This window comes from Carlito syrichta, unplaced genomic scaffold, assembly GCF_000164805.1.
Source record: "Carlito syrichta isolate Samal-C Ts95f unplaced genomic scaffold, Tarsius_syrichta-2.0.1 Scaffold313984, whole genome shotgun sequence".
Taxonomy (NCBI): domain Eukaryota; kingdom Metazoa; phylum Chordata; class Mammalia; order Primates; family Tarsiidae; genus Carlito; species Carlito syrichta.
In genome coordinates this window covers 73,925-89,297 of record NW_007258080.1, presented here as the reverse complement: position 1 = coordinate 89,297, position 15,373 = coordinate 73,925, and the positions used below count along the sequence as shown (strand labels likewise).

General features: G+C 39.9%; 1 protein-coding gene across 1 annotated transcript in view; it reads left to right on the top strand.

Annotated features, from left to right (window-relative positions):
• Window positions 1-15,373, top strand: part of CHST9 (carbohydrate sulfotransferase 9) — a 123,667-nt gene that overhangs the window by 76,345 nt on the left and 31,949 nt on the right. Inside the window, exon 2 of the mRNA XM_021718898.1 lies at window positions 13,583-13,620. Coding sequence (XP_021574573.1) covers window positions 13,583-13,620 — 38 coding nt within the window. The remainder of the gene's footprint in view (window positions 1-13,582; window positions 13,621-15,373) is intronic.

Here is a 15,373-nt window from a genome sequence, read left to right as displayed (position 1 = left end):
GCCTTTTACTCAGCTGGTCTCCTCCATTCACTGAAAATAGCCAGTCTTTCTCCCATGCGATTTGGCGTTCTGGGGAAGGAAGGCCAAGAACAGAATGTGGATTCATGTTGGTGCATTTGTGCCTTAAAGTGAAAATAGGAATCGAAGCATTTTAATTTTTATTTATTTGACTAAGCTAAAGTTCTTGACTATATTTAATCACTTAAACTTGACTCTTTTTTGACACTAAAATTACATATTATTATTTCCAGTTCTCTTCCATACTCCCTGATCATTCCGGGATAGCATATGTTGCTGTCTTGAAATTTGTACTTACTCTTCTAAACCACATTCAAAAATCAGCTTCCACCTGGATTTTCTAGTCAGGTTTTATTATCCTTAGTTTGGGCAGTCTGTGATGCAAGGAAAGCGAACTGGACCAAGCATCATCAGTGATGCTAGGTTTTGTAGCAAGCCCTTTACATAGGTGAACCTGATGGATCATCAAAAATGACTCTATATGTTTGTTGTTATCCTTAGTTGAGAGGTGGTTACTTGCCCAAGGCAACCCAGACAGGTCATCAGGGAACTGGGTTTCAGACCCAGACATTCTGACTGCTTGTTCTCCACTCTTGACCATTTCCAAAATCAGTGTTCCAGACTCCACTCTGCCCTTAGTTTGGTTGTTGTCCTCAGATAAATTCTCAACACCATTCGCCTCAGTTTACAAATAAGGAAATTGGCCTAAATTTTTTCTACTAAAACTTGCAAATTTTTTTTTTTCTTTTGGAAACCAGGATTTATTGAGAAGACAGAAAAACTCCCACAGTGGGTGGGGACCCAAGGGGGTTGCCCACAAATGCTTTTTAACTCCACAACCAGTGAGACTTTAAGCTCTTACACCAAACTTCAAATTTGCCAGTTCCTGAGAGTAAATCTTTGTGGTAACTTAGAGAAGGTGTCTCTTCTTATTTACTGTGGATGTTGTAAATTTTGCATTCCATTGTCTAAGGCATCATCAAATTTTTAAAATACAAACAAAGTACAACTGTTTTCCAAAGTTCTAATCATGATATTTATTTCACCTTTTATATTTCAACAGGATTCTCCTATGTTGTTATTTCCCCTATTATTTCTCTGCAGGAGGTTGCCCAGTATTTACCTCTCACTTTTTCCTGAGCTGAATTTCTGCCTCCTCCAGGATGTTTTGCTGATATTTTAAACTGAGCAAATGTTGAACTGAGTTTATCATCCCACCTCCACTGTTACCAAATTTACTTCTTTAAATGAGACCTAACTTTTTTTAGTGTTTTTGTTTTATAACTTTTTTTTTTATTATAGAGATGAGATTACAAGTGAGGATTAGGTACATAAGTGGTCTATGTGCAGGTGAAGTTTGGGCCTCCAACTGGCCTCACTTCCCCTGGATTAGGACCAGGTACCCTTTGTGATGATATGGGGCCCCTCCCTCCCACCCCTGCCAGTGTCCATCAACTGCTGATCTCTCCCTTGTACTAATGTGATTAATGTTCAGGTCCCACTTATGGATGAGAACATGTGGTATTCAGTTCTTTGTTTCTGTGATAGATCACTAAGTATGATGGTCTCTAGCACCATCCAGTTTACTGTGAAGTTCATGATTTTTGCTCTTTATGGCTGTGTAATACTCCACTGTGTATATATGTACCACATTTTCTTTATCTCGTCCACTTTTGGTGGGCAGTCGGGTGGGTTCCATGTTTTTGCTACTGTGAATAGTGCAACAATACATGTGCAGGTGTCTTTTTATTCCCACCTTTGCATCAAGAGCATCTTCTCCCAAGTAACCAAGCTTAAAATCTTGCTCCTGCTTTATTCCTCGCTTTCTCCTGTCTCACTTATTTCCCCCATCTGAACTGTCAAGTGTGTTCTGTTCACACCATGTGTCCCATGTTCATCTGCCCGCTTCCATCTCCTTGCCAGCATCCCCCATCCTCAAGCCACAGCACTGTTGGGTTCACCATCCTAAGACACCACTTTGATCGCTTCCTAGCTCAAAAGTCTTCAAGGACTTCCTTATCAAATGTATGTCAGACATCTTTCCATAAGTATTTAGAGGCCTCAACAACAATTGGTCCATCATATACTTTGTGCTTTGTCTTTTATTACTCATCAATATAAAGACTACCCTTAAGTCCAGAAGAACTGTTTCCTTAGACATTCATAAGTTTTGTGCTTTTGCTTATGCTTTGCCTTCCAGGTGAAATACTGTCCCTCTAATCTGCTTCTGTAAATATCCTACCCAAATCAATTGCTGTCTCTTATGAAACATATTGCCTTGCCCGGGATAGACACTCATTTAAATTTGTTGTAGGATCCCACAACACGTTTAGTGACAGTCAAAGCATTACCAGGTTTGGGGGCAGTCTGACACATCTTTGGCATAAAGACTATGGCAGCTATTTTTCTTTACTTAACCAATTTTTTTTTTTTTTTTTAGTCGAAGTCTCACTCTGTCGCCCAGGCTGGAGTGCAGTGGCATGCTCATGGCCACCCTAGCTTCGATCTGCTGGGCTCTGGCAATCCTTCTGCCTCAGCTTTCCAAGTATCTGTAACCACAGACGTGTGCCACCATGCCTGGCTAGTTTTTTGATTTATTGTAGAGACGAGGTCTCGCCAAGTTGCCCAAGCTGGTCCCAAACCCCTGGGCTCAGGCAATCCACTTGCCTCAGCCTCCCAAAGTGCTGAGATTACAGGCATGAGTCACTGTACCCAGCTAACATTGTAGCGGTTTTTTTGTTTGTTTATTTTTGGTTTTGTTTTTTTTTTATTCAGAGTCTCACTCTCGCCCAGGCTGGAGTGCAGTAGCATGCTCATGGCCACCCCAGCGTCAACCTACTGGTCTCCAGCGATCCTTCCACCTCAGCCTTCCAAGTAGCCAGAACTACAGGCACGCGCTATCACACCAGGCTAATTTTTTATTTATTTTGGAGATGAGGTCTTGCCAAGGTACCCAGGCTATTCCACCATTTTCTATTGACTCAAGTTGTATATTTAAGCTCATAAAAGTTTAAAAGTTTAATTGAATACCCTAAATATGTTTATAGACAAGGAAAAGAGGCCAGCATCTCTTGGGCTAAATTAATTTCTATGATTCTAGATTGCTAACTCAAATTCTAATTATTAAACTGTTATTAAACCATCACTGTAGCCACTTCCCACAGTTTTTAGAACAAAGTAATAAATAAATAAGCAGCAACTTAATTTTTAATCTTATAACCACAAGTTATAAGTACTTTTCTGCTTCTCTTTTGCACAGGTGTGGATGTATACACACATGCGTGTTCACACGACACAACCCATACATACACACACAATTCACTCACGCTGTAGCTATATATATATATTTTTTTCCAAGTTGGAGTCTCACTCTGTCACCCAGACTGGAGTGCGGTGGCCACTCCCGGCCACCGCAGGCTCGACCTGCTGGGCTCCGGCGATCCCTCCGCCTCAGCCTTCCAAGTAGCTGGAACTACAGGCGTGTGCTACCTTGCCCGGCTAATTTTTTTTATTTATTTATTGTAGAGAGGAGGTCTCACCACGTTGCCCAGGCAGGTCTTGAACCCGCGGGCTCAGGCAATCCACTCACCTCGGCCTTCCAAAGCGCGGGATTACAGGCTGAGCCACCAAGCCTGGCCTGTAGCTATTTTTAAAAAATGGGTAACTGCAGCTCCAGTGAGAAATTCTCTGATGACAGTGAGAATTAAGTCATTTGTTATTATGATGGTGATAATTGTTATTACTATTGCCATTATTAAAGTCCAGATTTGGTGCCCGACTTTTTCTGCCATATAGTTATAAACTGCAAATAGAGATTTTTAAAATAAGAGATCAAGGTAGTAGCTATTTATGACACCTAAAAACCCGTGTTTCTAAATAGCTATCGGTAAAGGATAAAAAGCAATTGATAGCTCTTTTGGGATAAACGCACTGAGATAGCATGTCTACACTATCTATATTAGTACATGGTCTTCCTAGCCATCTGTCAAAGAAACAGACTGACTTCAACCAACAGGTTACATCAGACTCATTTTCTAGACAAAGAAACTGAGGCTTGACAGAGAATAAATATCAGCTGGCTGGGTGAGACAGCATTCTGAGCGCCTGTAATTCACTTAGCCTCTGGGTTCCTGCGCCCCTCATCCTTTTTATTCTCAGTGTTTCAGGGCATTGTTCCTTCAGTTTGCACTGAGCTGGTTGGAGGTAGGCACCACAGGTTTGATTGATACAGCAATTTGCATCTCAAGGCATAGCTCGATAAATACAGTGCAATGAAAGGCTACTCTCTCACCAGCCAATTTCCCCCCCTGGGCTGACTTTAGAAGCTCATTGATGTCACTTCCTTCCTCAGTCAGCAAGTGAATTTTCTTTAATTCTCAAGACCAGCTGTCCATGCTGTCAACAGAAAGTTATTAAAATTCCTTTAAAGTGAATAAAAATAGCCTAAAAGCAAATGTAGTTGGAAACAGGAAAGAATCAGTATGCAAAGTCCACAAACCTCTGAGCAAAATAATGTTGATCCAGCAGAGATTTCAAACATTGTATATTCAAGATGCCAGAAAAAAAATAATTAAAAGATGCTAAACCGCATACTTCTTAATCTTTTATTAGCAAAGACTGATACAGTTAAAATATATCCCCCTAAATTCCATTCCCCCTTTTCAAATATGATTTGAATAAATTTGGGAATGACTTAGGTTTTCCTTAAGTGGGATTCCCTCCTTTTTTCTTGCACAGGCCAGAGAACATTTACATCCCCACCAGGCTGAGACTATCTATAAGCAGGAGAAGCATTATCATTAGCAGTAATCATAACCACCAGGGCCACACAATAATAATATAATTATTTGTATTTTTTAATTTATAAGAGTTTTAGTAGCTCAAGGGAAGAGATAGTTTTTTCTCATATTTAAATGGTTGTAACTCATAGAAATGAACAATCTCGCTCCCTTGTCCCCCTGATACTCAACTGACTGCTGTATGAGTCTGCTTTATGTTGCTATAAAGGAACACCTGAGGCTGGGTCACTTACAAGGAGATAAAAGGTTTATTTTGGCTCTTGGCTCTGCACAGCACCGGAATCTGCTTCTAGTGAGGCCTCCGGAAGCATACAATCATGGTGGAAGACAAAAGTGTTGCAGGTGTGTCACATGGTGAAAGCCAGAGTAAGAGAGAGGAAGGAGGTGCCAGGCTCCTTTAAACAACCAACTCTTGTATGAACTAATAGAGCTAGAGTGAGAACTCACTCATTACCATGAGAGAGGCACAAAGCCATTCTTGAAGCATCTACCTCCATGATCCAATCACCTCCTATTAAGCCTCATTTCCAATACTAAGGATCACATTTCAACATGAGATTTGGAAGGGACAACCATCCAAACTGATCACTGCCTGACCTCAGTCACTGGAAGACTTTCCTGTTACCTTCTAAATCAGTCCTTGCTGGTCAGTGTTTTCACAAATACGTGTATTAACATCTAGGGTATGCCAGCTCTAGGCCGGATCCTGAGAATTTAACAATATACAAATTGGATATAATCGCTGACCTCAGAGACTTAGAGATTTGGAGACAAGCACAAAAGTAAGCAGACCTACAAATAAAATAATTTCAAATTGTGATAAGTGTTATGAAAGAAACAAACATTGGGTTGAGATCAAGAATCACAAAAGGAGATAGGCTAACCAAGAAAGAACCCCTGAGGTCTTAATATTCAATTGAGACTTTAAATATATGAAAGAGCCAACCCTGCAAAATTGGAGAGACAACAGCATGTGCAAAGGACCAGAGGCCAAAAAAGACCAGAAAAGAGCATAAAACCAAAGTTATTGGAGGGTCGAAAGGAAGGGAAACAGACAGCAAGGTGAGGTTGAAGAGGGGGCAAGGAGCTGATGATTCAAAGCTGTAAGATGTAGAAAGAGTCTGGAGAGTGTTAGAGTAGAAGCAGGGAGACCCCAGAAGGCTAAATTCATAATCCGAGGGAGAGACGTTGATAGGCTCAACAAGGTGGTGGCTGTGGTCAGCAGGCATGAATTGTAGATATATTCTAATGACACTGCAACACTGTTCTACTGCCTATGGACTTCTCTGACTTGCTGTCTTCCACACTGCATTGGCTCCCTTGAGCTATTTATTGGTCCCTGTGCCTTTTATTAAGCAATAACTACAGGCAAAGGAGAAAAAGCTGTAGTAAAGACAGGACCCCAGTTCACTGAATTCCCATACCTGCTTGGTTTCAGTTCACCATATTTGCCCTCTTCTCCAAGTTCTCAGGTTTCTTCTTAAAATAATGTTTGAAGGGAGAAGGGGAAATATGGTGCTCCAGAATCCCCCAGTTATAGAATAGAAAATGACTCTATATATACAGATAAATAATGGGCATGTTTGCACTCTGGGAAAGAATAGATTTATAATCTCATCTCCTTTTCCTTGCCCCATTTCAAGATTTCACATATGGCACCTTCAAAACTCTTGGAGCATCCCTGCGGAAAGGATCATTCTAAAACATAGATTATAGCACTGAAAAGACAATGTCATGGAAAAGGAGGGAATAGCACCAAACAGCTCTTTGGGAACAGGGAGCAGGCTATTTGGGAACAACTGTCTTATTCATGGTTGAGTTTCCAGAGCTTGTACCCAGATAGGACCCCTGAAAGCTGATCAAACAGTATTTGTTGAGGAAGTGAACAAGTAAAGCCAGATGTGTCTCTTTCTAATATTTATTCTTTATATCCATCCATTACCAATTTCTTTCAAATATTTCTTAAGCACACTTTTAAAAAATTTTTCCTTTTTTTCCCACTTTGACCTCCCTAGTCTAGGTCCCAATCTGTCATCTAGTTTACCCACCCCACCAATGTCCCCCATATATTCTCCAATTTCCCCCCTACTCTGTCCATTATTATTAATCAGTTTAACCTTACTTCCTCTCCTACCTCTGCTAAAGCATCCATAATTATCCCCAAATTGTCTATTGTTTCAAACATAAAGCAATTGACTTGTTTTCAGTTTACCCAAGACTACCTGGAAAGTATTGTTTTCCTCAAAACCCTCTCGTCTAGTAGGAGTGTTCACCACCATGTTTCTCTCCAAACTCTATCCATTTTTGAAGGTCTAATTCAAGTTCCACATCCTCATTATTCGGATTCCTATATCCCAAGGACAGGTCCTATCTCAGAACTTATTTTTAAGTCCTTGTGTTCACCTATAAAAATTCACTCAAACATGCAAAAGATATATTCAATAGATATTCCAAGCTAGATATTTGGATATCTGTATCCAAAAGATATTCCTCAACTCCATTAAGTAAAAGGCTTATAATAAGTCAATTAAAATGGTGGCTCCTGGTTGTTTATGATATGTTTCTGCATAAGTTAAGTGGGAGTGTAACAGTGGTTATAGGCAGCGCACCTCTTAGAAACCTATTTGTTTCCAAGACCAATCACAGTGCCCTCTGAGTCCCCACAGCATGTCATTCCTCAGTCTATTAAAACACTTCTCAGGAGGTGTTGTAATTTATCTCTTCTTATATCTCTCTGCCACTTGACCCTGACCTTCTTGAGAGGAGGTGCCCCGCTGTGTTCATTACTATGTCAGAATATAGGAGGTATCTGACATACTGAAGGTATTATATTTTTTGAGTGAATATACTGTACTATAAGATATTGGACTTAATACTTTCAGTTTGTTAAATTAGAGGAAATGGCTAGACAACTAGAGATTCTATGTTTTTGAGGGACTTGAAAGTTATCCAAATAAGCTACAATCTGTGAAACAATGTATTTTGCATTACATATGGTTTGTTTATGTTACGTATTTTGAATGTATATGTATATTATTTCACATGTTAGAGCCTCCCACTCAGAATGAACTTTGAACTCTAGATTCTTGCAGATCCATGCATGGCTGCAAAAGGCCTGTTCGCTCCTGCCATTTTCTTTTGCGTGTTGGCACTTTTCTGAAAAGCAGATTCATAGCTGCTCTTAGGTTCACAAAGGGACCTGTTACCTGAAAGAGGTTAAGAACCACTATTTTGCCCAGCTCGATGGCTCAGCCTGTAATCCCGCGCCTTTGGGAGGCTGAGGTGAGTGGATTGCCTGAGCCCGCGGGTTCGAGACCCGTCTGGGCAGCGAGACCTCATCTCTACAATAAATCAAAATCAGCCGGGCGTGGTAGTGCATGCCTGTAATTCCGGCTACTTGGAAGACTGAGGCGGAAGGATCGCCGGAGCCTAGCAGGTCGAGGCTGCGGTAGCCGGGAGCGGCCGTTGCACTCCAGTCTGGGTGACCGAGTGAGATTCTAACTCAAAAAAAAAAAAAAGAACCACTATTTTAAACTGTTTAGGCAGCAAAAGAACTTCCCCTGGAGTTTAAGTCAGTTTGAGGTGATAAATCAAACTACTTACAATAGGAAAAACTACTGGATCTCACTGCAGAGTTTGCAGACTTGGAGGCAATTATCCTAGAATTATAAGTCTTTTTGTACAGTTTTACTTTATTTTATTATTTTATTTTATTTTAAAGATGTGGGGTATAATTTAGGGTTGGGTATGCAAGTGGTCACTGTACAGGTAAAGTTTTCATGTATCAAAGAAATAGGTCCCCTCAGATGTTAGTGAGAGCGGGCTGGAGGTGTTTCTACATCTTCCATTCCCAGTGCTCATGAATGGATAACAGTGTCTTGACACCATCTTCACCATAAGATGAGCCAACAGTATCCAGAACCTTCCTCTGCAACTGATTCTGCTCTGTTTTTTAAAGACATAATGAGATTAAAATTGAAGAATTCTGGGATACCTGTTTCTATGTTCCATTTAACCTGTCACTCCAATAACCTTGCCAAGTGTTTTTATTTTTTTCTTCCTCTATTCTGCACCTAACCATACACTAAAAAGATAAGACTCAAATATGAGACAGACAAGACTGGTTTTATCCTAAAAGCTGACTGTTGGTGTGTCTTAAGAGTAACAACATTATTTCTTAGAATGCTGGGTGTCCTTTTACCAGTAGGTCATGTAAATTTGGACACTTTTCTTAAATTATTTGAGCCCTGGTCACCTAATCTTAAAAAAGCGGGGGAGGGAGTAATAAGCTCTACTTCACAGGGTTGTTTCAAGTACATAATGTCTGTGAAGTGTGTTGCTCAGACCCAGGACAGAGTAATTACTTGGTAGAGATGTGCTTCCTTCCCTGCCCCTTGAGGAACAGCCAAAAAAGAGCACAAGAACTTGTTTGAATTCATTTCCTATTACTGGTATAGCAAAATCTCACAAACTTGATGGCTTAAAACAACACAATTGTATGGATCTTACAGTTCTGCTCATCAGAAGTTCAGATGGGTCTCATTAGACTACAGTCAAGGTATCAATAGGGCTGTGTTCCTTCTGGAGGCTCTAGGGGAGAGTCCATTTCCTTCCTTTTTCCACTTTCTAGAGGCTGCCCATAGTCCTTGGCTCATGGCCCCTTCCAGCAATGGCATCACTCCATTCTCTGCTACCATTGTCACATTCCTTCTCTCTGCTTTGGACTCTCCTGTACCTCTAATATAAGGACTCTTGTGATACACTGGACATGTCCAGATTATTCAAGATAATTTTCTCATCTCCAGAGCCTTAACTGAATCATATCTGCAAAGATCCTTTGTCACTGCAAAGTCCTTTGTCATATTCACAGGTTACAATGATTAAGATGTGGACATCCCGGGGGCCATTATTCTATCTATCATAATTGTCATGTCAGCTTCCATAACCTACAGATATCTTCATTTTAATTATGGGCACAATGCCTCACTTAATAACTTTCTCTTAAGTTCTGTTCCTTCTCCCATTGTATCTTTAATAGTATCACCAACTATAAGTTTCCCTAACTAAAAACCTGAGGGCTGTCTTTGCTCCCTGTTCGGGTCCTTCCTGCGTCCAGTCTCTAGAACCTACCCTAGAAGTGCCACCTGCTCTGGTTGTCCCTCCATTCCCGCTTTCACTGCCTGGGCTGGAGCACTCATCCCTCTGGCCTGGACACTGCGCATGCTCATTGCTTTCTTCACCGCCTGCAACCCCCATGACCCTGTCAGCCCATCCTCACACTGCCACCCAACTCACTTTTGCCAAGAAGTGCTTTGGTATCCTCATCCCCTTCTGAAAGACCTTTGCTGGCTGCTCACACCTGGAAAGCCCCCAATCTCCCCCCAAGTCAACAATCTCCCAAATCTGAGGTCTTTCCCTCTTCTCACACCCCATGATCCTTCCCGGCTAGAGTATATGCTTGTATTATATAAGCCACTTGGAACTTCTTGTCGTTCACCCCAAAACACCCTACTTTTCTCTGTCTCTGATTATTTATTCATTCTGCCTCAACTACCCGGAATGCCCTCTCTCATCCTTTGCCTGCAAAATTCATCCTTATTTCACTGTAGCCCTCACAAATCTGGGAAGGGGTAGATTACATTATTAACTCCTTTTCTTACAGATGGTCAAACAAGCCAGAGAATTAAGTAAGTGGCCCCAAATCAAATGCCTAGTAATTGGCAGAGCAGACATCAGACATCAGGCTGTCCTCTAGTCCATCTTCTAGAGTTCAGTTGGCAGCTACATTATTTTTACGATGTGAATATTTTATTGTTTTGGCTCTTATTTTTCTCTTGAATTTCCCCAAGTTTCCCTTGGTTACCAAGGAAACAAAATTAGGATTTTTGTAGTGCTGTTGCCACCCCTGACACACTGTCCAGTCTATTCTCTATTTAGCAACCAGAATTGAGTGGTCTTTTAAAAATGCAAATCTGTGCATGCCACTCCAATGTCCCTACTCACACCTTGGCCTGAATCTCCTTAATGGTCAACTTCTCAGTGCTCTTGGGGTAATCAAAAATCTCTCAAAAAATGGTCTACATGGACTTCTTTGCTATGTTTCCTGCTTGCCTGTGCAGCCCCTGCCCACCACACCCTCCTCACCTCTCCACTCTTACCACACTGGCCTCTTTTCTGTGCTATGGACCCTCCATGCTCCCTCCTGTCACAAGGACTTTTCATGTGCTCTTCCTTCTGCCTGAAGTTCTTCCCCCTCTTCTTGGCCAGGTTAACTCCCCTCTCACCTTTCAGATTTCAATTCAAATGTCACTTCTTTGGAGAGCCAAAATTTAAACACTGGTGATCTATAATTCAAAGGCTAAGCTTTTCTCACAAACCATGTTGCCTCTTCTTTAAACACTCTGCATATAATCTGACAAAAGAAATCTAAATAGTAAAACATATCAAGAGTATCTGATTGAGCATTGCCCTTGAAAATGAAGAAAATTGGTTCTTATTATCTGGAAACTCTGACACTGGCCTCAAGCATTTACTGATGACAGCATGATCAAATAGCCCACTCTGAATACTACCATGCCATTTTCTTTGCTCCTTACACTTCTACTGTATCCCATATGACACCTAGCCTGTGAGTGAAATTTTAAAGTATACTTATTATTGGTTGACTAATTGACTGGTAAGTTTCATTTATTGTATCTCCTTTTGAAAACAATTAGGCAGTTTCTTAAACAATTAAAGATGCAACTACCGTACAACTCAGCGGTTTCACTTTTGGGCATTTATTCCAGAGAAATGAAGACGTATATTCACAAAAAGACCTGTATGCAAATGTGTATAACAGCCTTATTCATAGCAGCCAAAACCTAGAAACCACCAAAATATCCTTCAATAGGTGCTTGATTAAACAAACCTTGGTACATCCATACCGTAGAAGACTACCCAGCAGTAAAATGAAGCCAATTATTGCTATGCACAGCAACCTGGATGAAGCCTCAAAGAATTATGCTAAGGGAAAAAAGCCAATCCACAAAGGTCATATTCTTGAAACAGTAAAATGCCAACCTAGACAACATAGAAAGACCTTGTTTCCTAAAAAAAAAAAAAAAAAAAAAATCCAAAAATTAGCCAGGTGTGCTGGCATGTGCCTGTAGTCCCAGCTACTTGGAAAGCTGAGGTGGAAAGATCACCTGAGCCCAAGAGGTTGAGGCTGCAGTGAGCCATAATAGTGCCACTTACTCCAGCCTAGGTAACAGAGTGAGACTCAAACAAAAATAGAAGAAAGGAAGGAAGGAAGGAAGGAAGGAAGGAAGGAAGGAAGGAAGGAGGGAAGGAAGGAAGGAAGGAAGGAAGGAAGGAAGGAAGGAAGGAAGGAAGGAAGGAAGGAAGGAAGGAGGAAAATAAAATGACAAACATGGAGAATAGATTAGTAACTGCCAGGGATTAAGGAGGGCATGAAAGTGGAAGGGGAGTAATGTTGCTGTAATGGGCAATAGGAGGGATCCTTATGGTAATGAAAATGCTCTTTTCCTTCACAGTATCAATATTAACATCCTTGTTGCTATGTTGTTCTATAATTTTTCAAAATATTACCCTTAGGGGAAACTGGATAAAGGGTACAAGGACTCTTTGTCAGCATTCTTACAATTGCATGTGACACTGCAACTATCTCAGTTAAAATTGAAGTTTGTTTTTTCTACCAAAAAATACCCACACATTTAATAAACTGTTTGTAACACACTTAGGTGTGTTCACCAACATTTAATAACTGTGGCACCACAAAATTTCTTCTTTCTTTTTTTTTTCTGTTTTTTTTGTTTGTTTGTTTATTTAGTACTACTAAGGATTTTACTTCTTTCTATTTAAGATTTACATGGCATTTTGTCACTTTTGGGCTATTTTCACGATGAATGGAGATTATTATTTTAGAATTCTTATTTTTTATGTTCTTTTGTTGCCTTTCATGCGTTACTCTAATTTTTTTCCATCCTGACCAAAATGCCATTTCTTTTTCTTGTCCAGCAAAAAGAAGTATATTTTTTGTTTATATAGCCATTGTTTTGGGTTTTTTTTTAAATTTAAAGATGTGGGGTACAATTCAGGATTAAGTACATAAATGTTCATCATACAGGTGAAGTTTGGACCTCCCATTGGTTCTCATTTCACCTTGTCGGGATCAGGAATCCTTACTGATGTTAAGTGCCCCTTCCGCCGGCAGTGTCCCGCTACTGACAACTAAGATGTCATTTCTAGAATTGTTAGTTTCTGCTTCAGTCTCTGGCGGTAACATAACAACAAAGTACAACAATGCCTTCATCACTTCACAGGTAAGATAAATGTTTTTAAAAGTAGTACTTCTACCCTCTGCCACCTCAGATCTCCTCAACCAGTTCTCAAGGTTCTGTGAGCTCAGTATTCGTATTATACCTCAACAGGTTGTCATTGTTTGGAAACATTTGACTGGCAGTTATTCAAATTTTTCTCGGTCCTTTTCATCTCTTCATCACTTCTCTGCCAAAGTTTAATACTTTCTGCCAGTATCACCTGTATTGGATTTCCACTCCATTTTCTGTTATCTTTGCCTAACAGAGTTTATTTAGGTTTGACTTTTTTTTCTAACTATTGGAGTGATTGTAAATGTCCACATTGTGATACAAATCCTTGCTTTGGGAGTTTTTATTCCCTAAGAGCAGAGCAGGATCAGTATTGCATTTCATTCATTTTTATGCTTTTTTAATGTAAAATGTCTTTTTTGCTTTCTCTTTCAGTGACTACAGAAAATATCCAGGAACATATCACCAACCAGGTACTTTCTTACTTCTCATAAACTACAGTATAGAATTTTGTTTTAAATGTTAATAATCAAGCATGTGTAAAAAAGGGGGAGAGGTAATGCTAGTTGTTGGATATGAGCAATGTGTAGGTTACTGGTTCTGAGAACAAGCATATTGGTTATATGCGGAAGGTCACGTGCTTTCTTTGTCTCTTCCCAACCCCATTCCTTCCCTTGCCCCATCCTCCAAACGGGAAATGGTAGATAAATGGAACTCTGCCCAGTTCTAACTTGTAAGTGTCCCTCTGACCACATTACGACCCTTGCACTGATACTATCATGGCAACAACTAGATACTTTCATCTACTTTTTCCATAACTAAGGTGTCTCTCCTCTGATTTTCTCAAGCTTCAATTTGCTTAATTGAAAGTCAGTCCCTCCCAAACAGCTAAGAATTGAGCCCCTAGCAGTGGAAATATACCACAAGTTGACTTTCCATGCTGGTCTTTCATTTCTACTAACAGTTAGCCAGCATCTTCCTATCTGTTTTATTATTTTCTTTCTTCCTTTTCTTTTTTTTTTTTTTTTTCAGTTGGAGTCTCACTCTTGTCGTCCAGGCTGGAGTGCAGTAGCACGCTCATGGCCACCACAGCCTCGACCTGCTGGGCTTAGGTGATCCTTCCACCTCAGCCTTCCAAGTAGCTGGAACTACAGACACAGGCCACCACGCTCAACTATGCTATTTTCTTATCTCATCTTCTTACTGATCTATTTTAGTATTTTCAGGTGGATGGAGTCCTATATAACTATTTAAGGAGCCTGAGACATGCAACCACACATACAAACCAAGATAGGCCTTCACCAAAAGCGTATCCTACCCTACCCACCTACACTTTCCATAGGCCAGTTTAGCTGCAGTTTCTCTAAATGCTGCCTGTGCTGCTAGACCCAGAGAATGCAGATGTTGACTTGTGGTAACATATGCTCAGATTTCACTCATACAAATCTCTAGGTCTTTCTCTCTGTTTTTTTTTTTCCCCCTCTCTGGCATAAATCATAACTTAACCTTGCTAAGGAGAAGAGCGGTAAATCTGCATTTATGCCAGTCAATGATGCATTTTTCTCTTATCTTCTAAGTGTACTAGAATAAATTTCAATTCTAGCTCCTACTGTCAATCCACTCAAAAAATGTTCTAACTTTACTTAATCTTTGCCAGGTGCACTGTAACTCATCAAGCTTTAAAATTAGTTAACTCATCTGGCTAATAAAATATACTTCAAATTCAGTAGGCAAAAATTAATGCTTACCAGGTGCCATTTTGCTTTTTAATACAATTGTACGTGTTGACTTATAATCGCAGCCCTCTTAATACTGTAAAATGCCATGATTGTGTAAGAGTAAAATCAGTTGACCATTTCAAATAGTTTATTTGCCTTTTGAATTTAGTTTGTTTATCATTGTATTTACTATTATTTGTATGTACTCAAATGGTTTAATGAGGCTGAGCAATTATTAAGCAGTGAAGCTTATTGCTGCCATTTTTATTTAAGTCACATAGAAATACTTTTTCCTATAAAGAGACCTGTTTTTCTTATTAACTTAACAAGTTAAAACAGTTGGTTAAAAAAATGCTAAAATCATTTCTTATGGGTAGATTTTCATTTTCTGTTTTTCATTTTACATTTGATAAAACTAATAGCATATGTTTTGGGGTTTTTTTTTTTGGTTTTTTGTTTTGTTTTGTTTTTGAGTTGGAGTCTCACTCTGTCGCCCAGACTGGAGTGC